Source organism: Patiria miniata, unplaced genomic scaffold (assembly GCF_015706575.1).
Source record: "Patiria miniata isolate m_02_andy unplaced genomic scaffold, ASM1570657v1 HiC_scaffold_14, whole genome shotgun sequence".
NCBI lineage: Eukaryota > Metazoa > Echinodermata > Asteroidea > Valvatida > Asterinidae > Patiria > Patiria miniata.
Window position 1 is genome coordinate 9,628,944 of NW_024037052.1, and position 26,176 is coordinate 9,655,119.

General features: G+C 39.9%; 1 protein-coding gene across 1 annotated transcript in view; it reads right to left on the minus strand.

The window, feature by feature from the left end:
* The window catches only part of LOC119722025 (SID1 transmembrane family member 1-like), a 128,112-nt gene that overhangs the window by 69,089 nt on the left and 32,847 nt on the right, over positions 1–26,176 (minus strand). The window contains exons 3-4 of the mRNA XM_038192007.1: positions 1,659–1,811; positions 506–551 (exon numbers count right to left, since the gene is read on the minus strand). Coding sequence (XP_038047935.1) covers positions 506–551; positions 1,659–1,811 — 199 coding nt within the window. The remainder of the gene's footprint in view (positions 1–505; positions 552–1,658; positions 1,812–26,176) is intronic.

The following is a 26,176-nucleotide window of genomic DNA, read 5'->3' on the forward strand; positions in this document are numbered from 1 at the left end:
TGTATCCTGACAGTTCTCACAAGGCAGATACGGGAGGATCATTTTGTGTGTAACAGGTGCAAAAGCTACCCACAATGAAAGTCTTTTCAAAAGATTGCAGATGCACAGATGCCCACAATAAAAAAAAATATTCTTTTTATCCCCATTAGTAATTAAACCTTGCAAGTTGAAAATTCATAAAAATGTTTTTATTTAATCAGTTTTGTTCAAGAGAATGGACATATGACACACAAATCAGAAAAATTAAAAATACAAATTTACATATTGCTTTTTTGTTAATGCAATAACTGTGTTACATGTAAACGTTGTTAATTATTGTTTTCATACACACAAAGAAGCTAAAATTGCAATAATCCCATCAAAAACACAAACCGCTCTTCCAGATGAGACATTGGTTTGCTTCTGGTGTATTTAGTGAGTTTATTCAGTGCATACAATATCTTATGAAGTCTTTTGATAAGATATTCATCTAATTGATGTTGTCAAAGAATATTAACAGCAATACCTTTGGGTTTGATGGGCTAACCACAACTGTTTTAGGCACATGAGTCCTGTGAATTAAAACAAGACTAATCAATATTTTTAAGATGAAATCATTTTTAATAATACATTGTTGTGTATAATTTTTTTCAAATCACCAAATAGATTAAAATACATTTCTTAAGAATAGCATCAAGGGTAATGATGGCATGCTAGTGAACACATCAGGAGGGAACATTCATAAGTGGCCCAACTGCTGAGGATCTTTAAGCAAAGGGGCTCATTTTCTGCAGGGGTACTCTCTGGTTTTAACAATAAAAAGTTCACATCACAACACTTACAGGGACAGCCCCCCAATTACGTCACTGGAAATTTTCATCACTGGAAACCATTAGGTAACTTTTGGTGAGACAGAAAATTCAAATTGTCCAACTACAGTAGAACGCCACTATAACAAACACTATGGGGTTCATAAAATGTGTTCCTTTATAAAGAATTTACTATTTCGGGAGTCAAAGGGGCTATGTCCGTTATAGGTGACACGACACGCTTCAGTACACGGATTAAATTCCTCTTCTTTTAAGTCGGTACTTTTGGCCTGAGACATTGCTTGCTTTTTAATTAGAACTAAAAATAAATAATTTTATGGCAAGAGTTTTGAGTTTGATTGTGCAAAAAAAACAACGCAGTGCTAAAAATCATGTTTCTGAACATCCCAACTAAACAACTGAGTTGGGTTTGATTTAGTATGGATCAGAAGTGCTATGTTCAGTGAATTGTGGTTTGGTTCTGCAGTTGGGCTGCAGCACTAACAATCACCTCCAAACCAAACAGTAGACTGCAATGATCAATCCTCTTGGCTATTATACATGTAGAGAGTATTGGAGATAGATCAATAACCAACAGCTGCTTAACTGAACAATCTTTTGTCAACCCAATTGTGGTTACTAATTATTCATGCAAATAGTGTTGGCTTTTATGCAATGAAAATGCAACATGTGCATGTGTGCACATGTAAGCATAAGTTGTGCTAGTACTAGTAGTGTCAAGGAAGTGCACTAAGCGTGCCTGTTGCATGTAAATGCACACATGCCTACAATACTTTTCATGTGCAACCAAAATAGAATCTTTCATCATGTGGTTTAAATTCCTGAATAAGATTGTGGGCTACACAGTACCTGAGTTCAAAATCATCCATCATTGTAACTGTCAATGTGAAATTAACAGGCTTAACAGAAGCTGTGGTGACATCGATGCTGATGTTATGAGCTGCAGTAGGACTAAACCCATTCTCAGGGCAAAGTGTGTGACTCACTTCATCATATACATACCTGTTCATGAACAAAAAAGAGATTTGTAACATTTCAGATAATTATTGGCTGATAGACCTTTCTCAGGGTACACCAACTTGAAAATTAAAGCGAGGCAAATAACGCAAACAAACATTGCGGCGTAAATAGTGCCACTTTGTGTGTGCGGTGAATGAGTGACTCTCGCAAAGTGACAGCAGATTGACAACCGTATCAACTCAAATTCCCCCGAAACATCAATCTGTATTCTGGGTAGGTCATGTCTTGTTGCATTTTGAAGAATCTTAGAATATAAAGCCAAAAACAGTGCACTGAAGCCACACTGAAGTTTTTACTGAGAGTCACTCGTTCACCGCACACACTATTACCCCGCCATGTTTGTTTGCATTTTTTGCCTTGCTCTGAGTTTCAAGATGGCATACCCTGAGAATTAGGTCTAGGATGTTGTTGGGAAAAGAAATTGTATGAATAAATGTTTGTTTACACTAACTTGTGAGTGCCAATGGAAGGGCGCTGCTTTAGTAACCAAGTAACTAGCACGGAAAGAGAGGAGACATCTTTGTTGTTGTTTGTCATGTTTGTAGATAATTATTGTACGAAATCACTTCATTTCTAGAGAACTCTAGTAGTTTGAGGCCACAAACTGAACTGATAATGCCTCTATGGTCAGCTGAGTAAGAGTCACTTTGATTTAGCTGTGTAAGACGAGCCAATTTGGTTTTGTACAAGTTCGCTAATTGCTGAATACTTGCTTATCGCTTATGTCGCTGTATGCATATTATTTGACTGTTTACTTTGAGAGTTCATTATACTACATTGTACATTGTCATGTGACTGTTTGCATGGCCACCATAAGTCTTGATGACTTATATACAGCAAACTTGAGTGTAACGTTTGCAGTGTACAACTTTTGGAGGCCTATCATGTACTGTAAACGTGATATCACTGTGAGCATTATATGTTATCAGAGGAGTGAGGAATTGAGACTTAACTGTGCCACTGCCCTGGAGAGTAGGATTACTCACAATTTGGATGGAATAAATGATGAACATGGACATATGTGTTAGCAGTTAACCGTTTAATAAGCGCCAGTAACAGACAGTGGTCATTCAGTGGGTCTACATGTCCACAGCCAAAATCTCCCACACATGTACCTATACATGTAGTAATTTTTCTGAATAGGGAAATGTCACTGTTCTCCACAGAGTAAAAATGTAGCAGGGTAGCATACCAAGCAAAATCCATGACCACCCATGATGGCATTTCCTATGAACTCCAATAGATTCTACCCACGGTTATTAATTAAGCTGCCTGAAATCATGACCATCTGGAACAGGCAGAACAATGACTCCTCATTCTGAGACTTAAAAAATAAAAGGAAGGGCAACTGCTGTTGCTGAAAACACTTATCATAGTTTGACAGGAAAAAAAAAGAACAATCACGCACTGAGTTCTACAAATTTCGTAGGACTACAAGCATGAATCCAATTTCGATCAAAATGGCCACATATGCGTACATGTGAGTCAGAGTTGTAATGACTCGAGTCAATGACTCGACTCAAGTCCAACTCGAGTCACAATTTTTGGTGACTCAACTCGACTCGAGTCCCTAAGGGTAAATGACTCGACTCGACTCGAGTCACTGCGAGCAAATGACTCGACTCGACTCGAGTCCTTCATCAAAAGACTCGACTCGACTCGAACCGAGGCTAATAAGACTAGAGTCCCAAAAATAAAATAGTAGGGGGGCCAATGTGTAGATTTGGGGTTCCCGTCGAAATTTCATGTTAATTTATGGCAACCATTATAAATGTAATCTTATGAGTCCTGAGAACAAGAAAATTGATGTTGCCATTTTTTCCATTGACCTTTAGTGACCTTGACCTGAGGTCAAAGTTCATGGGTCATTTTCACCTAAAATTTGCCTTTCGGAAGGGTTTGCGAAGATTTTCGAGGCAAGTGAGCACATATTGTATTTGGTTGAGAGTTTCTCCGTTATAATAAATGTTATTATTAATGTATTTATGGGTTTTTCTTAAGAAAACATGGGAAAATGTCACTTTTGCCTGAAAAAAGCTGGGTTGTTTTGACCATCTCACGCAGATTCCGCCCCCCCCCCCCCATGACCTCGACCATCGAGTGACGAAAAATTATGAAACTCGGTACATGCATAGAACAACATAACATGAACAAACCCAAGAAATTTCATGACTATGGGTCAAAGGGTTTTGGAATTACGGCTAATTAATTATTCATAAGCACGTATGGTAATTCAAATGTGTACACTACGTATATGGGGAAATTCAGTTTTGACGGAGGGTAGCGCCGAAAATATTTCGCTGCGCGGCAACCTGTGTTTCGAATTTTATGTTTTTGGTATCAAAAGATGTGCAAGACTGGAGGCTAAAAAGTCAGGACAGCTCAGGCCATGAAATAAATAATTTTTTCAAGAGTATCGCGGAAAAAGTTGAAAGAGGGAAAATCCACCCCCCCCCCCTTTTAGGGCCAAAATATGACCAACCCTTTAGTGCCTGGCATCTAAATATGAAATGTTGTAAAGTGTCCTCTGCAGTACCGCACTCACACAGGGTGTTGGTCGATTGAGGAAAATCCCCACTTCTTTTGGTGCGAGCCACTCCAGAGCGGAGGTGATTTAAGCACCTCCAGGTCTTCCATCCTGCATTGGATCCTGTAGGTAAGGCTTCTGCATGCTTGATGATGCATCTCATGTAGTGGGGGAGACGCCACCAGCCTGGTCAACCCAGGAGGCACACACTTGGGTCTTAATAGCAGGATTGATCGCTTTCAGGTGACTCACAGTGTAGCACTGCTGTGACTGGTCAAGAGCATCGGTCAACGTCTTCCCTTGGGGGACCGTTCCTTTGAAGACGTACTCTACTCTGCCCTTGAATACTACAAAGAAACGATGGTTCTTCAGTAGAACACCAAAGGGTCAGGTCTGCCGTCATGTCCAGGATCTTCTGAAGGAGTCAGCAACGGTTAACACTGTCAAAAGCAGCTGTAAGATCAACAAAGACAGCGCCGGTGATCTATTTTTTTCTTATGGAAGCAGTCCTTAATGTACTGAGTGAGATTTAGAAGCTCTCCTGTTGTAGATTTGCCGGGACGGAAGCCTGCCTGCCTGTTCCTGTATCAGTTGTTTCTCAATGAAGAGGCAAGAAGGTTGAGGAGGAAATATTCCAGCAACTTGAATGTGTGACTTTGGGACGATAAGTTTTGACATGCATTGGGTCTTTCCCAGGTTTTAGGAGGGCGATGACCTTCGACTTTTGCCACACTTTAGGTATTGTTTGTGTGGCGAGGCAGGTGTTGATGAGCTGGAGTAACCAATTTGAGGCGTTTGGTCCAAGATGTTTCAGTTCTTTGGTGAAAATGTTATCCAGTTTGGTTGATTTCCTGTTCTTTATTTATGCCAGTCGCAAGTTCATTAGCAGAGAAGGATTTGATGAAGCCAATTAGGTCGATGGCGGGGTCTTTCTGGCGGAGCTTGGCTTTCGGTCGCTTATTAGGAGAACGTGGCACTTTACCATTTACATAGCAGTTGTTGTGGGCTATTTGGTTGGCGGTGATGTTACAATGCTGTTCACTTGGCTGAGCTTTTTTTTTATATTATGCTCCAGGCTTGGAGGCCATATTGGCTTCTTGGCCATATTGGTGGTTACCACAAGGGTTTGCCACAAGCTTTGAAGCTGTTCTGATATGGCTGTTATTAATTCCTCCCCAGATGAGATGGTATCGACAGCAAGAGAGTCATTTTCATACATGCGTTTCTATTTCCTGTAAAGTTCAGCACTACGGGATGCTAAGCCTGGGATGTAATCAGTGCGGCAGCCCCTAGGGATGTTCTTGCACCACCACATCAACAAACCGGTGTCATAGTTATCAGGGGTTGGATCAATGTCAGCTAGATGGTGTTTGAGCTCATTGGTGAAGCCTTCCCAGTTGGAAGTTGAAACAGCGGTGGAATGGAATTGTTGCGAAGAGACAGCAGCAGTCACTTTGATTCCAATATGGCGATGTCAGGTCTTTGGGATGGGGTCAAGGACCATCTTGTTGCTAAGTGAGGCGATGTTGTGGCTCACAAGGGCTAGAGCAGGGTTGAAACTTTATCTCCAGCCTCCACTGTGGAAAAACTTCGACAGTTTCGCATTGTGCAGGCATGCAACTGTAAACTCACCAAAAAAGAGGAAATTCCTAAATTCAGAAGACTTTGTACAGTGATTTTCAATTTTGAATGGCAGAAATGAGAATAAAAAAGAGGAAATCAGCTGATCTGAGGAAAAGTTGCATGCCTGATTGTGAATAAGGCTCAGTTGACTTGCTTCCGTCAGCGATTCAAAAGCGTCGACGTCTGTGCTGGAATGATAGCCAATGATGCTGCTGTGGCTATTAAATCCCGATAATTATGCGTGGCTTTGGCTGTTTTGTGGATTGTGGCGGTGGCATTAGGATGGAAGACCTGGAGGTGCTTAAATCACCTCCGCTCTGAAGTGGCTCGCACCAAACGCACCATGAAGAAGTGGGGATTTTCCTCAACCGACAAACACCCTGTGTGAGTGCGGTACTGCAGAGGACACTTTACAACATTTCATATTTAAATGCCAGGCACTAAAGGGTTGGTCATATTTTGGCCCCAAGGGGGCAGATTTCCCCCCTTTCAACTTTTTCCGCGATACTCTTGAAAAGTTAGTTATTTCGCGGCCTGAACTGTCCTGACTTTTTAGCCTCGAGTCTTGCACATCTTTTGATACCAAAAACATAAAATTCGAACCACAGGTTGCCGCTCAGCGAAATATTTTCGGCGTAACCCTCCGTCAAAACTGAATTTCCCCATATACGTACTGTACACATTTGAATTACCATACGTGCTTATGAATAATTAATTAGCCGTAATTCCAAAACCCTTTGACCCATAGTCATGAAATTTCTTGGGTTTGTTCATGTTAAGTTGTTCTATGCATGTACCGAGTTTCATAATTTTTCGTCACTCGATGGCCGAGGTCAGGGGGGGGCGGAATCGGCGTGAGATGGTCAAAACAACCCGGCCTTTTTCGGGCAAAAGTGACATTTTCCCATGTTTTCTTCAGGAAAACCCATAAATACATTTATAATAACATTTATTATAATGGATAAACTCTCAACCAAATACAATTTGTGCTCACTTGCCTCGAAAATATTTGCAAACCCTTCCGAAAGGCAAATTTTAGGTGAAAATGACCCATGAACTTTGACCTCAGGTCAAGGTCACTAAAGGTCAATGGAAAAAATGGCAACATCAATTTTCTTGTTCTCAGCACTCATAAGATTACATTTATAATGGTTGCCATAAATTAACATGAAATGCCAACGGAAGTACATTGGCCCCCCCACTAAAAGCACAACTTTGCGAAAAGTATTTGCAATGACTTACGGTGCAAACTTTATGCTCACTTCTCTTTGCGAATTAGTCATGTATAAATATACAACGTGTCACAGACTCCCACCTCATGGTTCTAGAATGCACAAAATACTATCCAGGAACCAGATTTTTCGCTTCATCAAATTAGGTTTGCCCTTCACCGACGTATAAACATTGTTTACTCAGTGTGTTACCTCCCGAGTGAAAGTTGGAAAAAATCACTCGGGTGGGACTCGAACCCACGACCTCCTGCTTTCTAGTGCAGATGTCTTACCACTCGACCGAGCAAACGGGATCTCTTGGCTGGTTCAAATCTGATGTACATAGCAGCAGGTACCGCATAAACTATTATAAGATGGAATTTTGCGTCGGGGTAATATAAATCAAATTAGTTTGCCCTTCACCGACGTATAAACGCAAGAAGGGCAAACCTAATTTGATTTATATCACCCGACGCAAAATTCCATCTTATAATAGATTTTTCGCTGTTTCATCATTGGCTTTAGGTGATTTCTTATAAAGCTCTTGGATTCGAACGCTGGCTTAACTTATGGCCTCCTTTTATAAATTTTGGTATAAAGTGTTCAAATATTCGTGACTCGAATTGACTCGAGCTAAATATTTGACTTGACTCGACTCAACTCGACCTTTCGACCTAATGACTCGACTCGACTTGAGTCACTTCTTTAAAATGACTCGACTCGACTCGTGTCACTTCTTTAAAATGACTCGACTCGACTCGAGTCACAAAAATCAGTGACTCGTTACAACTCTGATGTGAGTATATATACATGTATGCGTATCTAGGGAAATATTGATTCTGTGCAGTTTATGCAGTCTTACAAAACAAAGTCAGTTTGGAGTAAATAAAAAGAGTATAACTGAATCGCAATCTTGGTATCAACTTCACATCAATAAACGACTATCGAGTAATGTAAGCAAATGGATCCGATGTGCAGCGAGAACGACGTCAACAAAAGTGGAGGGGGGGGCCAGTAATTGGTCTCATGAAGAAATCCTCAGCCAAAGTGGAGAAAGTGAAAATCCACTATTGGAAAGTGGCAAGAAGAGTTGTGGAGAAAAATAGAGGGGTGGAACGAACAGGGGAAAAAAATTGAAAAAAGTAGCAAACCATCGCCAGTCAAGCACGGTCATATGGAGAGAATATATAATATAAGAATAAGAATATAACTGGTAAGCTCATTAAACAAAACTGTTTTAACGCAAAATGTTAGGCCTGAGAGCCTAACCTAACATATGGCCTATTATTTCATATAATTTTTTCACCTTCCACTATGTTCATTGTATGCAAACTCGACCAGTGGTTGGTACCTATTGTAATTTTCTATAAGCCTGGGCCCTAGACCCACAAACAACTAAACATGGCAGTACACCACAGTTTTATGGGTCTACATAACCTATCACCTATGCCTACTAGCAACATCAGCATCCGTGTAAAACGGATGTATTCAAGGAGCCATGGGATATTTTTGTCACAGCTCAATGTAAAGTTAAGGCCAAAACTAATGTTGTTTCCAATAACCATACAAATTTGGGTGTGAGTTTTGGCAGGTGATTTTTTTTTTTTGAATTTTTTTTTGAATTTTTTTTCATATAATCCTGTGATGTAAACCTTTATGGAGTGCCAAAATTGGACAACCACATATTCCTATTTTCTGCTAATTTTAGCTTTTAGAAATGGGTCACTCCACCAGTTTGGGACACAGTGATATTGGGCCTGTATGCTCATCAATTTTATTGGCAGAAATGTTTCTATCACGGCTTGCACTCTCTATCGAGCGTAGGCCCTTTTGTGAAAGGTCACAACGCGGTCACACATTGAGTGTCGAGAAGGGCGAAGTAACTTGAGCGCGTGCTGGGAGGCAGCTCATGGATGTCTGGTCTACGTCGGTTGTCAGGTGGTCAAGGGTTCATTGCTCAAGTCGCCAGAGCACGCGCAATGCCAGAGCACTGGCACAAAGACCGCTCAGTTTCGGTTTGGTTTTCGCTTGATACAGTTAATGACCTTATTCAGGGTTGCTGCTTGAAACAATGGAGTCTCTGTGATCTCAGATACGTATTGGAGGGATTTTTTTTATCGAGTTTAAGTGATGTGTTTGAATTCAAGTAGCGGTTAGTAGCAGCCCGGATGGTTTTAGCCCAGGGAGAGAGAGGTGAGATGGTCCATTTGTCAAATTTTGAGTGGTAGGCCAAGGGTCAGCACAAACGGACGAGCCACTATCGCCGGGGGTGCTGGCTCACGTCCATTATCCTTGGAATGATGGATCTCAGCCAATCTCCCTCCATGGGCTCTTGTGCTGCGGATAAGTGATTTATCCGCAGCGTTTTTCAGCTTGCGAAATCCGATGGCGCTTCTAATTGTGAGAAGCGATTGCGCTTCAAATTGTTACAAGAAGCGATTGCGCTTATTGTTGCCATGGAGGAATAGTGTTCTTATTCCTCCATGTTGTTGCGAGAAGCGACTGTGCTTCTAAGTGTAAGGACATCTGTAGTCCCCTGGGACTTGTGAGAAGCGACTTGCCCTTCTAACTGGATGGATATCCGTGGTCCATTGGGACTTTTGAGAAGCGATTGCGCTTCTACCTGGACGGATATCCGTAGTCCATTGGGACTTGTGAGAAGCGATTGCACTTCTAAATTAGTGTAGGGATAGCCGTATAGTCCCTTGGGACTTGGGTGAAGCAATTAATTGCGCTTCTAGGTTTAGGGATATCCGTAGTATTGGAATGATTATAACCAGGCTTCGATCTTTACTGCGGCCATCAGCGGCCATTGCCGCGATGCCCCAATGAATTGCCATGATGCCCTTTTAAAAAACACATACCTTACGGCCACGTTGGCTGTGTGCCCTTTTCCCTTAATTCCATTATTTATGTATTCGAAAGTGTTATTTATGAAAGTCAAATTTTGGGGGGTCGTAACTGCAAATAGTGCAAACTGTTTAGGACCGCTGACAGCACTTACACACACGCCGCCAGCTGCATGATGTAGGACGGCTGGCATGCACATCGCGATTGTCGCGTGAACGTTGTACATCAATCGCACACGCTGTGGAAAATGTGGGCATGGCAACTAGGTCAAGCAAAGTGGATTTGTATAGTGATAAAAGCTCTGCACCAGACTGCTCTTATATGTAGACTGGCTACAGGTCCCGACACGGAGTCACATATTTTGCACTACTTTTGTGTATTGAGTAAGGATTGGGGGATGGGCCAGGAGCGGGATCCAGTCTGGTTTTTTTTTTCCTTCGCTGGTTCACTGATCACTCCATTCCATTGGATAAATGTTTGTGACCCAATGACCTGCCTTGCAACTTTCTTTTTCATCGCAACACATACATGCGTACATACACGTGTCATGAAAATTATTTCCACTGCAGTGTTCTCACTATACGGTGCCCAGATTTCAAATTCAGATATCGTTTACCATCAAACAGTCAGTGATATAATATCGATACATTATCATGCCGTCCAACAAGAGAGTTAAAAAAAAGCACAAAGAAGAAATGGCTGGAGCGGCAGCTAAGTGCCAGCGTTTGGACACATTTTTTAGGTAAGATTCAGATTGTTTAGCTAGACTTGAGCGCTTTTTTTTGAGGTGGGGGTAATTTAGCAATTACTTTATAGGCCTAGACTTATTTTGGGGAAGAGTTTCTTATAATATTTCCATACATTGGTACATCGGCAGTCACAAACTGTTACATGTTCTACGTGAAATTAAGTGCCTAGAAAGTTTTCAGAGCAGTCTCATATCCTCACAGCATTTGTGCACAGGGTGTCAAGCTTAGACTGGTGTACTAATATTAATCCCCTCTTTCCAAATCTTTTCAGAAATATTTTTTGAAGAACTCTGGAGCAATTTTTTTTTTCAAAATGACTAAGTGGGGATTTAAATGGATGCAATATGGGGTGGAAGTTAAAAAATGGTGATGGGGTGAAAACGGGAAGGGGATACTTGGGGGTGGGTGGGGGGCACAAATTACTTGTAGCTCAAGTGCGAGAAAACTTACAAGACAGCAACATGTTTAAAAATTAATTCATTCTACAGAATACCGTTTTACTGTAAGTTTACCAAATATTTGTTGTATTTTCTTTGATTATTATACATGTAGGTCACCATCCATCGCAGCTGCCCAAACCACTGAACCTGCATCCACAGTACCAGCAATAAATGCAACTGAAAGTACATGTACAACTGTAAAAAAGACTTTCTCCAAGTGCACGAAGACCAGGTGTGAGACAGTCAAGTCCTGGAACTTTGACAGCTGGTTAGACTTTGAGGAGGAAGGTGGCTTTGTCTGTAAGGTTTGGTGCCGCATTTGCAAGGAGCACTACTCTGCTACAAACTTACACACCAGCAGGAAACAGAGGTTAAACTTAAAGTGTGAAGTTGATGCATATGTAAATGGCACAATGAACATAAAAAAGGACACTGCAGTTTCACACCAGAAGACCCAGCTCCACCTGGCTGCTGCACGGAAATCTGAAAGAGCGAAACAGGAAGAGAACATCAAAAAAAATTACAACATTGACTGCAAACAATAACGAAAAGATGTGCAAGCTTTTTGACCTGGCCTATGTTGTAGCAAAACGTGAACTGCCATTCACCCTGTACAGTACGTTTGTGAGCATTGAAAGAAAACATGGTGTCGCTCTTGGAGAAACATATGCAAATGAAAAAGCATGTAAAATGTTTATAAATGAGATAGGACATACTATGGTCAACGAGTTGGACAGCAACTGGCAGTTTCCAGGAGGAAACAAGAGCCCATTCTATTTCTCACTAATGTTCGATGGCATTGCAGATAAGACATTCTCTGAAAAGGAAGTCATCTCGGTCAAAATCGTCAAGGATGGAAGAACAGAAATCAAACTAATTGGGTGAGTAGTTTTAATTGTTATTGTAAATTTTAATTGTTATTGATGTAAATATTTACTTGATGCTCAAGTCACGTAAAGACATTCACTTAAAAATTCAATTTTCTGTGCTGAATCTCAGGGTGCACGAGTGACGAGGAGGATGCCCTTGGATGATGAAGATCCATTGTGTCCCGCATCGCATGGAGCTTGCCCTTAAGGATGCATTTTCCAACACATACTTCACACAGGTACCATAATAATCCACACTAGAAAATCTGTTAAAAATTTTGACTTATTAGATTACTACAGATTTTAATATGTTCATGTATAATTATCGTATATATAGTTTTTTTGTTATTTACACTTTTATTTTCACAACCTTTCTTACAGATTGACAAATTGCTGATGGATATCTACTATATCTTCAAGAGATCACCCAAGAAATGGAGAGAATTTCAGAAGCTATCACACACACTGGAGACCCATGTCATCAAACCTGTCAGAGCCTCAGGAACACGATGGATTGACCACAGGAAAAAGGCTGTTGAATCTCTCGACAAAGATTACACAGTCTTGGTCCAGCTCTTTGAAGACATGGCATCAGGTCAGAGAAAGGATGTAACAGCAGAGGATCAAGCTAAATTGAAGGGGTACCTCAAGACACTCAAGTCGGCCAAATTTGTGCTGTATCTGGCATTCTATGCCGACATGCTGCAGGACTTGGCTCACCTTTCCCTTGCATTTCAGTCTAATGAAGCACTTGTCTACGAAGTGAGAGCCGACACTGAGGCAACACTGGATGCACTTCGGATGAAGAAGACAAAGCCAGGGAGACGGACAAGTGCAGCACTAGAAAAGTTACACAAGATGACAACTGGACTTTCAGAGGGCACAAACTCACCGTGGGAACGTTCAGCGTGACTATTCAGTTCCCCAAGTCGTTGCTGATTACACTACATTGTATACAGTGTGTAGTGTTTTATTCTGTAACATGTCGTCATTTTGATAACTAGCGTGAAATTACACGTTTCAAAAGTGTTTTGTGTTCGATGTAACCAACCGGGTGGTGGACACATTGTCCTGCAGCTAATGGGCTGTTTGGGAGTGCGCCCAAACTGTTTGGCAGTGCTGGCATGCGTAGTACTAGTTCAAACCTCCAGTTCTGTGGGAAGCTGTGATTTGAGAGCGAGTAATTTTGCTAAACATATATACCGGTACCATGTTTGCTTTCAAGAGTGTTTTGTGTGAGGTGGACACATTGTCCAGCTTCTAACAGGCTGCTTGGCAGTACGCCAATGCTGTTTTGCAGTGTTGGCATGCGTAGTACTCGTTCAAACTTCCAGTTCTGTAGGAAGCTGTATGTGATTTGAAAGTAAGTAATTTTGCTACACATACATGTACCATGTTTGCTTTCGCGCTTCAAGTTTGGAATAAATGCAGGTGTTCTTAGGTGTTCTTCGCTGTTCTTTGCAATTCTCACCAAAGTAATTTTTAATCTCACATGGAACTTTTTCTTCCAAACCCCATATAAACAAAGTATTGTGTTATTAAGATTGTTGTACATGTACCGGTATAAGAGTGTGACAACATTGTAAAAAAAGTTTTCTTGGGTTTCTTGGTCAAATCCAGTTTTAGATTTTTTACTAACCAAGACATTGTGACATTTGGGCCTGTCCACTCTGTGGCAAGAAGTTGAGTTTGATAAATTAATATAAATGTGAAGAATTTCCCTTAAAAAATAAAAAAAGCAAGGTCAAGGGTCAAGGTCACAGTGGCTAAAACAATAGAAATCTTGTCAGCGTGATAAAGTGAGAAACACTTTACATATGAACTTCAAATTTGGTTTGTGGATTGTTCTTGGTAATCCTAAGAAGCCTATTTCATTTGGGGTCAAGGTCACAGTGGCTAAAATAATAGAAATCTTGTCAGCACTATAACTTGAGAAATACATGTACTTTACATATGAACTTCAAATTTGGTTTGTGGATTGCTCGTTTAATATTAAATTGGTTTCACTGTTACCATCAAAACTTCAGTTACATTAAAAGCAATACTGAACGTTGAGTACAGGTACATGCACCGTAAATTGGTCAAACTTAATTTAGTGTCTTCCCTGGCATTTTTACCATTCTTGTTACAAGGTGAACATGACAACAAGGCACCGCTAGCCATGAATCCGTGGATCAGGTTTAAGCAAGCGAAAAATTTACCCAGGCACCCTTCAGAAGATACCAGAAGTCAGGATAAGAAATAAATTAGTAACACTTTTTTCCTTTGTGCAGCTTGAAAACTTAAACATGTCGTTTTTAAATTTCACAGCATCCATGTTACGTAGATATTTTGTATACAGGCATACATTCCCCATAATACAGCCAACATATTTGCAGGCCATTTGTATTTAAAGTACTTTACAAGTGGGCATGGAAAATAAATTGTAGAATACTTAGAATAATTTAGTATTTGAGTTAATTTATGGGCAATTCCATGGGTAACAGACTGACATTTTGGGAGGGGTTTTCACAATGTATCCCTTCTGTAAGGTGGTTGTAGTAAGTTAGGACCCAAACTCAAGTACATTTTTGTTCATTGCAAGTGCCCCTTTAACCTGCAGTTTTTCTTTCCAAATTTATTCTTTGTTGGAGTCCGGTAAACTTATGTGTTGCCATGGTAACAGACTGACACTTGCGCATCCTGCCTTTTCCAAACTGAGTGTTCAGTGAAAAAACTCTGTAAAGTTGGCAAATAAAAAGTAATGGTATCGTACACTAAATATATTGTAAAGCCAAGTCCTTGCTGTTTATAAATGGTGGTTTTTGTAAATCACTGCCGGGTAAACTGGCGTGATCAAAAGTATGCTCGGTAACAGACTGACATCGGTGGTAACAGACTGACATGCTCTGAGTTCATGTGCAACATGTACAGTAAACCTGTAGTTATGTATGACCTCTTTGTCATGTTCTTTTCCTGTTTAAACTGAGGTTTTAGGTGTTTGAAACCATTGTGAGAATACAGGTGTGATTTTGGACGAAAAATTCAAATTTGGGGCCAAAATCAAGAAAAATGATGATTTTGGCCGGAACAGTTGATATAGCGCCCTCTAGTGTTGCCATAGGATGGCGAAGGTTGTTTGAATGCTTCTATATTGACTCAAACAATATTTGTACCAAATTTGAAAGCATTTGAATGCAAAATGTACAAATTATGCCAAAAATACTGTTTTTTGACCAAAAATTGCAAAAACATAAAAAAGTAAAGCGCCCTCTTGTGGTGGCAGTAGCACAACCAAATGAGTTCAAATTATTAAGTACCTACCAACCAACATTCTTGCCGAATTTCAGGAAAATAAGCCAAAGCACATGGCTGAAGTAGTGGTCAGAATACCTTCACCTGGGCCACTGATTTAACTATGCACTTTACCCACAATGCCTTGCATCTAGAGCCATAGACTTGTACATGTGTCAGTCTGTTACCGTCAGTCTGTTACCACATGCGTAAGTCTGTTACCATGGTTTATATCAATAATAACAAAATGGTACATGAATTTTCTTTGTCAATTTTGTACATAGCTTGATGACTACAGAGAATCAAAAAAAGAAAGTTATTCTAACTAATATAAAAGACATACGTACATAAGTATTAAAATGTTCATTCAAAATGGATCAGTAAGGTAAACTTGATAAATGAAACTTAGTTCAACACCAGTAAGTTGTCTTTTGTATTTGTAGAGAAACTTTTTGAAATAAACTCAAGTTTTCACAGAAATAACCTTAATCACTGGATTTTCGTAGTCTCGATTCTTACATTGTCCTACAGTTGATTTTTGTGTTTAAATCAATGAAAAGCAGAGTTGCTGACTCGAGTCATGTGACTTGGACTCGAGTCGGACTCGAGTCGCTATTTTTGTGACTTGTGACTTGACTTGGGATTGCAAAAAATGACTTGTTACCAACCCAAGTCAGACGCTACTCGAGCGACCTAATACACTTTAATTAAGCTATTATACTTTTAATTAGCTTTTTCATTCCAGAAAATAGACCACTGAATCCAGTAAAATGAATAGTTCCCACTAGTTTCAGAAAGTTTTCAATAAGACTGTCACAACAAACTACAGTTTTCAATGACCAATTATACAAAGGGCTAATATCCGACAGATATGTGATAAACTACAAGAATAGTAATTGCAACACATTGAAAAAGGGGATTAAGGAGGCATGTTCAAAATAACTCGTAAGTTGACGCCAGGTTAATTCTTTTAGCTTATTACAGCTGGACAAAATAATGTGCAACTTGATGTGTTCTTGGACAAAGATACTTGTGACTTGACTTGTTTTTAGACCAAATGACTTGTGACTTGACTTGTGACTGGACCTAATGACTTGTGACTTGACTTGTGACTGGACCTAATGACTTGTGACTTGACTTGGACTTGCAAACAATGACTTGTGACTTGACTTGGACTTGCAAACAATGACTTGCTGCCACCTCTGATGAAAAGACATGTGAAGTGGTATCATTTTGTAATTATAAAGTAACTGCAAAGTCTTAAACCATGAAAGAATGCATGCAGATGATTTTACAAATATGGTGTCCTTGTTAAGTCCACACTGCTTGTGGTGTACGATTGGTAAATAAAGAATGTATGGTCCAAAATTCAATTAGTTTAGGAAACTATATTCAACTCATGAAAAGTATTAAAGATACATTTAATAGGTATTTTAACAATTTGACTCTCGTGTCACACCCTGTGTACCAACCTGGTAGAATGACCCAAATAGCAACACCAGTTTTTAAAAAACTCAATTTTCTTCTGGCAAAAATTTGGATTTTCCTTGGACAAATATCTCGGTGCCTCAAAAGTGGACAACTAACAACCTCACATTCTTATTAGCAAATATCACGATGCTCCAAACATTTTGCCAAAAGTGGACAACCTCTTTCCACATTTCCTGATTGCAAAGATTTAGATTTTAGAAGTCACAACTTTTCAGCACCTGATTTCATCAAACTCTTCGTAACTTACGATGCATCGCAGTGATGCGACGCGTCGTATCTCTACGATGTGTCGCAGCTGCGACGCGTCCTGCGATCCATGTCACGAAACACGTCCTAAGTGCGACGCGTCATAGGTGTATTTATAGCACAACTCGATGACTGTTTTATGTGTATAGTCAGCGTGCAGTAAATAGTCGTCTGATATTCAACAAAGAGTCGTCGGATCTCAGCTCGAAATTTGTTAAAAAGTAAAACAAAATGGTGGCTGTGCGATGCAATTTTGAAGGAAAACAAGCTCTCATTGGACTGTATAGCTACTTTGAAATTTCAACTCCAATATTCCAGTCTAATTCATAATTATTCAATGAATTTTATATTTACAACTTTACACACATTGCCTCGGTATTATAATCTCGTTTTTGTCATGTTTATGGCATTAAACTGGCTTAGAAAGAGACTCTTCGTATTTTGCGATGATCACTAGACACGTCATAACTTGCGACATGTTTTAAGCCGTTGTCAAGGAACTTACAACACGTTCAACACATCGCAACTTTCGTGAACTGGATGATACAACGTGTCGCAAGTTGTGACGTGTTACACCTCGTAACTTGAGTTGCGACGTGTCGCAGCGCGTCGTGAAATCGGGTACAGGGGTTAGGTGTACTAAGAAGGTGTACTGAGAACGTAACTACTTGAACAGCCCACAGACTGTTCTATTTCGATCGGAGGGATGCGGCGTTACATCTGGCAAAAAAATTGGCACCCAATCTAAGTACAGACAATTTGAATTTGAGTTTGTTCACTTTCAGTTCACAACCAATTTCTGCTAGCAAAAAATATGAGATTTGGGTTTCTAGAACAAGTTCAACCCGAATATTTATCAACAAAAACTACTGATTTTTAGTTGTCCACTTCTGAGGCACCAAGAAAAGTCGTCTTTTTAAACACAAATTTCTGCAAGCAGAAAATTGACGTTTTGAAAAATGGGTGTTGTGATTTAGATCACTGCAAGTAGGAATTGGGAAAGGGAGTTGTCCACTTTGGCAGCATCATATACATGTATTTGCTCACAAGAATCTGAATGTTTTATTTGTCCACTTTTAAGGCGCAGAGATAGTTCTAGTCGTCCAAACTTCTGCTAGCAGAAAATTGAGTTTTTTAAAAACCGGTGTTGCACTCGGGTCAGACGAGGGCAAGCTTTTCTGCGTCATGTACTTTTTTTTTAATTTGGTGACGGTAACATAGGGGTACTCTAAAACTCAACGTCATCTCCATTTCAGCTTTGCCTGCTACTTGGGGCCCTGACTTTTAGTCCGGTGGCTTAAGGAAAAAATCGTGACCCGCCGGATTAAAGCGCCAAATTTGGTACACTTACTGTATAGGTCCCAAGAAGTCATTCTAGAGGGGGGTGCCCGATTTTAGCTGCCTGGGTCAAGGTCAGGCCAAGGTCAAAGGTCACAAGGTGTATAATACGGTATGTAGTTTTAGTAAATATCAACAAAAGTCTGAAATTTTAAATTCTGAATAGTATAAAAGGATGTCTGACAATTACAAGACCTCACCTTTTAGAAAAAGTTCCACCCAAAAAACTTTGCCCAACAAAATAGGGGAGTTTATTCCATTTCCAAAAATGATGACTCAGCACTTTTTAGAAAGTTTGCTTTCTGTCATGTTAAAGTTATAGAAAAGGGAACTTTGTTCTTTTTTTTTGCATCACTACTACGGCACTTGGATACTAGCGAGCATAATTAACGCTCTTCCTTTGATTTATTAATTATACATGGTTTATTAATTATTATAATTACAACGTTAGTTTGATTTCAATAAGGGAATAAATGTGTGCTCCGGAGGTTTTTATCACTCGTTTAATACCGCTTAGAGTCTGGGTGCTGATAATTACCCGAGCCGGAGGCGAGGGTAATTATCAGCACCCAGACTCTAAGCGGTATTAAACGAGTGATAAATACCGACCGAGCACATATTTATTCCCATTCATAAATACCTTATCCGTAAAAAAAATTCAAATAATTCGTTCAAAAAATCCCGATTTTGTTCAACAAGTTCACTTCATGCTTTTTGAAACATCCCTCTAGCAAAATAATGGAGTGTTCAGCTGGCGAGTAAGATGTAAACAACCCTTTTATGGAGATTGACGCGCGCGTAACATGTTCTGCGCGATGTCACGCAGAACGCACCTGGGGCGTTGCGTTTTGAATTAAGAACTATAAAATTCTGACTCGCTTGTAGTGTTGCGCATGCCTACGTGAGGATTGTGAACGTTCAACCACTGAAATGGTAAGAGGCACTGGATTTTTAGGAGTCCACATTTTATTGTGACACTGGAAAAGTGTTTAAGACCAGCTAGCCATGTCTTTATCATCCGTTTAATACCGGCCACGTGACGGGCTCTCGACCAATAGGAATAGCTAAACTGTCTGAGGTATTTATGAATCATGATTTAATAGCTGATGTCTGTATAAGTATGTATTGTTTATACGTATATCACTTTTAACTCACAAGACATAAAAGTGAATGGTCAGTTTCTGGCTTTCTATTATGTTTTTTCTTCTAAAAATGTATTGGTCGTTCAAGTTCACATTTTTATTATTTGTTTGTCATTGTTTCACGGTGGCACGGTAGCCTATACGTAAACCTACATTTATACAGTGTATGTACATACGGAGGAGCTGAATACCTGTAATGACATGTGTCAAAGTTGTTTTTTTTATTTGAATAATAATTAGCACCCTGATGTGCTCATTGATTGATTTTGCCTACCATTGCTGAAATTATGTCCTATACCTTGTGTGTGATTGATTCACAATTCACAAAGCAAAAGATTTACAAGAGCGCTTTTCATTCCATGAAAGCTCAAGTGTACTTCGGACCAAACTTGAAAATTGCGAGTCGCTAAACCTAAATGCCTATAAATATGCATACCTTATTATGAGAAATAGTAGTTTTCAATAATGAAAACAATAAAATACATGTAGAGCTAGTTTGAACATTTAGTCAAGAGGTATACAAACTCATTAACTTTTTGGACTGGAGCCAATGGCTGGAGAATAGCCAACTAATCCGTAAGTTGCTGAGATTTATGATGATACAAAGCTATCGATGTGGAAAGATTGTAATAGTGCAGTGCATTCTCTTCAATTTTAAGGCCAGGACACAAAATTATGAATGAATATAGGCCTAATGTAAATCAAAAAATAAACTCTTATGAAAAGAACAAACAGTTTAAAGAGCGAAGTATGCAGTACTGTCCTTTCTCGACACAATGTATACCTGCCACACTGATATTGATTATCAAACACGGGTAACTACATGTAATATGGCCAAGCCATTACACTGGACCAAGATTAGAATACTGGAAACTGATTGTAAACCTTCATGCCTTATGAGTAAAGTGTGATGGGAATACATACATTTGTACATACACACATATGCATACATAATGGCAACTTTATAACTATCATTATTTTGAAGCAAACTGTCGCTTAATTAAGATAATTAACAAACCATAACTAATTAATAAAAGAATGGAAGAACATTATTTATGTCTTTGATTATTCACATTCCAACAAAATAATGAAAATATAACAAAGCTTATAGTTTCTATAACATTAACATAACAGAAATCAAATTTTCTAAAAAGTGCTGAGTCATCATTTTTGGAAATTGCTAAGTCTCCACTATTTTGTTGGGCAAAGGTTTTTTGATGGATTTTTTTCTGATATGGTTGGTCTTATAGTTGCCTGACATCCTTTTATGCAATTCAGAACTTTAAATTTCAGACTTTTGGGGAAATTTACGACAACTATATGCAGTATTGTACACCTTGTGACCTTTGACCTTGGCCTGACCTTGACCTAGGCCCCCAAAACCGGGCACCCCCCTCTAGATTGACTTCTAGGGACCTATACAGTAACTGTACCAAATTTGGTGCTTTAATCCGGCGTGTCACGATCTTGCCCAAAATTAGCTCTAAGCCACCGGACTATTTGAAGATTCCAGCTCATCATTAGTCAATGTTCTTATTGATATATCAAACTGTACGATATATGAAGCAAATGATTTGAAATAAAGCTGTTACTGTTCTGATCATATTAATCCCGGAGCGAACTGGTTAATACGATCGGAACATTAACAGCTTTTATTTCAAATCATTTGCTTCAACATCCATGAAAGCATGTAGAAGTTATACGACTATTTCAAAAACTCAACCTAAACTTTAACATACATAGGGGCTACGGTCATATGGACATTCCAGCGGATGGGAGTTCTGGGGTAGGAGCATTGTTGTCCTTTTCTCCCTTTTTCTAAAGATTTCACTTGTGGGGTACCGTTCCCTTTGTTGGAGTTCTCCACAAGTACCTCTGGTGTGTACGTAGACCCGGATCTCTGTACACACCAGAGGTACTTGTTGGATACTCAAACAAAGGGAACGGTACCCCAAAAGTGAAATCTTTAGAAAAAAAGGTACCCCACAAGTGAAATCTTGTCCGGTTATAAGGTCATACAGAATTTAGGACTGGTTAGTGTCTCTTTGTTTAGGCGACACAAAACAAGGGGGTGCCATTTGAGTTTCCCTTTGTTTTTTTACTCAGCTTGTTTCTGCCAAATAAAGATAATTGATAAGGACCGGGAAACACCTCATAATCAGTGAGGACAGTGGGAAATATGATACATAAACGTTTTATGGAATCATTCTAAAACTGAATATTTCAGCGACTTATTTCACAAAATGATATGTAGGATTGCACGTGGTGGAGCGCACATCCATCTGCGTGTCAGTTACCACAATGCACAAATATTGATTTTGTTGAATCTTTTTTCATTGTTCACAAGATATTGCGGGGTGATATTCACATGATGTTGCTTGCTATCTTGATTTGCAACATATTACTTCCGCTTCTGCTCCTGCTTCGGTACTACGTAAACACCCTCTGGAGGGTTATATAAACATGCAGGCGTAGTGCTGGCAGCAAGGAAATAGTTGAGAGGCTGAGTGTGGTTTATGAGGTCCTTAACATCTAAGGCTAACACGTCTGCTTTAAAAGTATCAGCAGTAGTCAGGCATGCAACTAGGAAGAAACAAAAAACGAGGAAACTCCAATCTTTACAAGAATTTATACAGTATTTTTCCATTTTAAATGGCATGAGTGTGAAGTGACAAACAAGAAAATCAGCTGCTCAAAGGAAAAGTTGCAAGCGTGAGTAGTGACTTCTGTATGGAGAGTGGAAGAAGGTTCCACTCTGGGATTGTACGTGGAATGAGGGAATATTTGTAGCAGTCCTTTTTTGGTGTGAAGTGGGATGAACGTAGAGTTTGGTGTGCAACCCCTAGTTGACCTGTTAGCTGTTTTGGGTGGTTTATCATCCTGGAAAGCTACCATGCTATTTATGGCCTTGTATAGGGAAGTTGACCTACAAACTGCCCGGCGTTCTTACAGAGTTAACCAGCCCAGTTTTTTTTCAACATGTCCGTGATACTGACGTCCCTACTATAGTTTCTGGTTACGAAACAAACTGTCTTACGTTGGATTTTCTCAAGTGCGGTTATGTCAGACTTTGTGTGTGGTCCCAAATGTTTTCCCACTATTCTAAACGGGATAACTAATGTCTTGTACGCTGTTTCCTTCACTTGCTCGCTACAATCATGCAGATGTCTTTGCAAAAGTCCCAACATAACCGGTACTTGCTGCTAGCTGCAGGCATGCCCCATGCACACACTTGTGGACCACACCATTTGTGGTAATAAGGGGGTGTACTTTCTTGGTAACAATAATTACCAATATTTCCGCTTTTTTTTTTTTTTTTTTAAAGAGACAACTAATACTTTTTATGAAGTCCGAAACATTTCTTTATTGGACAATCAGTCTTTCAACATCACAATATAAATTTTGGAAATGTATTCAAGAAATGAATTCAAGAAATGATGTAAAATGTAAAACAGGGGCTAAATCACCCCTTACGAAATTAATGGATTCATCCATAAAAATGGATGCATCGTGTTGACTGTTTTTGAAAAAAGTATGATCGTAAACCTGATTTTTGACGTGAGTACTCGTTAGGTAATCACAACAATTTGATAAGTTTTGTTGTAAAAAACACCTATTCATTCTTAGGACAAAATAAATCAGCATCTGTTGCCACAAAGCAAGATTTGTAGCACTCCAGTCAGACAACACATGATGGGTTGCATAATCTATCAAGTGCTGCGGGGAAATGTTGTAATTCGCCGGCACAGGCTGCCGGGCCATGCGTTTTAGGCCGGGGACCGGCCGAACCAGCCGGCAGCAATCTCTGGTAGGGTGTTTATTTCTCGTCGTCAATTTCCATAATTTTTTTTAAAAGTATCGATCGTAAATGTTTTGATATAACTTTTGTGGCCCTTTTTATAGTGTGACGAAACAGGGGTATAGGTGGACTAGTATGCAAGTCTAGCTAAGAACCAGCACGCCAGCCCGCGTATTAGAGCGCGTGATGTCAGTAGGGCAACCAATCAGCATGCGCGTCGTACTGGCATGTGCACTAGGCTGTTTGGCATGTCTGGTTATAAATTATGCAGGCTAGTAGCGCGTGGGCAAGTGCGTGATAGCGCGAAGCGACCAATCAGCAGCGCGCATCCTGCTGGGCCCTGGGGTGATCACCTCATGGTCGAGCATGGGAAACCACTCCTGGAAAAGATTTCGATGTGTTAACAGCAATTATCGTGTGCTTTGCATTGAGCGAGAATTCAACGGCGGTGTGACCGGACCAAAGCGGGGAAAAGACCCAGCGAGCACCCTGGTGTGATCGGTCAGTGCTTGCATTTTGGTGGGTTATTGTAGGCGAGAAAGTAGGGATTATTTAAGATTATTTGAGAGCTTGATTAGGAGAATAGTCGGACCCTGGGGTGAACCTGACTGTTGGGAATCAATGTAGGCCTAGTTCAGTCCGAAGGATTGCTATCCGTTGTCTGTGCCATCTGGCGTAGCTGCGGTATCGCGTCCCTAGAGGTCTGGGAGCACTCTCTATTAGGAGATAGCGTAGATGTAAAGGTTGTTATGAAGGTCTGCCTGCCGTTGGACGGTCGGGGCGACCTGGACACCTGAGAGCTTGTCCTTTCTCCTGCCGGGGAATTGTTCACCTGACTTTAGAGGGCATTGCGTGCCGTTGTTCTGTGCCGAACGTGGTGTAGCTGCGGTTGGGCGGCCCTGGCTGATCTGAGCGCTTATGATTTCCTAAGTTTTACTGGGTAAGCTTCTCGAACCTTGCAGAGGGACTACGGAGACTATTTAATCACCCTCTTAATAATCGCGGGGTTACTTTGAGTGATTGGGAATAACTTACCGAGTGTGTGGGTCACAAGTACCTTTGCAGTTTGGCTTATGTGATTGTCAAGCAAGTCGGCTAGGATTATTCGTGTATAAATCTAGCTTGTTATTGTAGACCGTTTATGTTATTCTGAGTTAAGTGAAAGAACACTTCCCAATTATTTCGTTTAGTGGTGCAGATGACCACTGCCACTGGTTGATAAGTAACACAAGTCCTGAGGTATATCTGAGGTATATCCAAGCCCTGAGGTATATTTGAGGTATATTTGAGGCACATCATTTTGAGGTATATTTGAGGCACATAATTCTTAAGTATTTCATTGTTTTATAAAGTAAAACATAAAGCCTTTAAGTGTTTCATTGAATTATAGAGTAACACATACATTGTAAGACCCTAAGTGTTATATTGTTTTATAAAGTAAAACATAAAGTCCTTAAGTGTTTTACTGAATTACTAAGTAGAAGTTAACCCTTGAGGTTTATATTGAAATACAAAATTGAAGTTAACTCTTATATTAAATCTTATATTGTATAATAAAGAACAAGCTAACGCTTTAAGTGTTATATTAAATTACTAAGTAAAAGTTAAGCTCTTAAGTTTTATATTTAGTCTTTAAGAACAAGTAAAGCCTTAAGCTTTATATTGGATTAAGTTTATGATAAGTCAAGTTTATGAAGTGGTGCAGTTGACCACTCGGTTATAATAAAAGAGACTTGCTAAGATTATTTGTACACTAGTAGCTTATCCTTGTATAAGATTGTTGTGTACATGTCGAGTGTGAGCCTGGAAATGGAATCACTTGTCACTGTGAAGCTTATGTAGTCCCGCTCTCTGTGGGATATATCTGAATAAGTTAGTCCCCTTTATTGCCAATAAAGTCTATTGCTGAACCACAGATCGGTGGTATATTTCCGCCAAACGAACAGCCCCTAGTACGGAAGCTTGAATTGCCTTCCGCGATACCGCGTTACCGCGATAATTTATCGCAGAAATCCGGAAAATCAGAGATAATTCCTTCCGCGATACCGCATTACTGTGATAATTTATCACAGAAATCCAGAAATCAGAGATACCGGTACCTTTTCCTCGATACCGCGTTACCGTGATAATTTATCACAGAATCCAGAAATCAGAGATACCTTTTCCTCGATACCGCGTTACCGTGATAATTTATCGCAGAAATCCGGAAATCAGAGATAATTCCTTCCGCGATACCGCATTACTGTGATAATTTATCACAGAAATCCAGAAATCAGAGATACCGGTACCTTTTCCTCGATACCGCGTTACCGTGATAATTTATCACAGAAATCCAGAATTCAGAGATAATTCCTTCCGCGATACCGCGTTACTGTGATAATTTATCACAGAAATCCTGAATTCAGAGATAATTCCTTCCGCGATGCCGCGTTACTGCGATAATTCATCACAGAAATCCGGAATTCAAAGATAATTCCTTCCTTGATACCGCGTTACCGCGATAATCATCACAGAAATCCGGAATTCAAAGACAAATCGGTAACGAGGAAGGAATTATCATCAATTAATTGAGGACAGAAACCAATTCAAGGACGACCTCGATTAGAAACTGTGTACAAAACCAATGAGAGCTGTTGCAAAAAAGTTTGAGTATAAACAAGGGAATAGGGAAGAGGAACAATAGAAAGTCCTCGATTTACACCATAAACTAACCTGTGGGCATGTTCAGGCATTCAAACCGTGGACGAAAAATGTCAGAGAACAAAGAGAACAATATCATCCGTGATTCC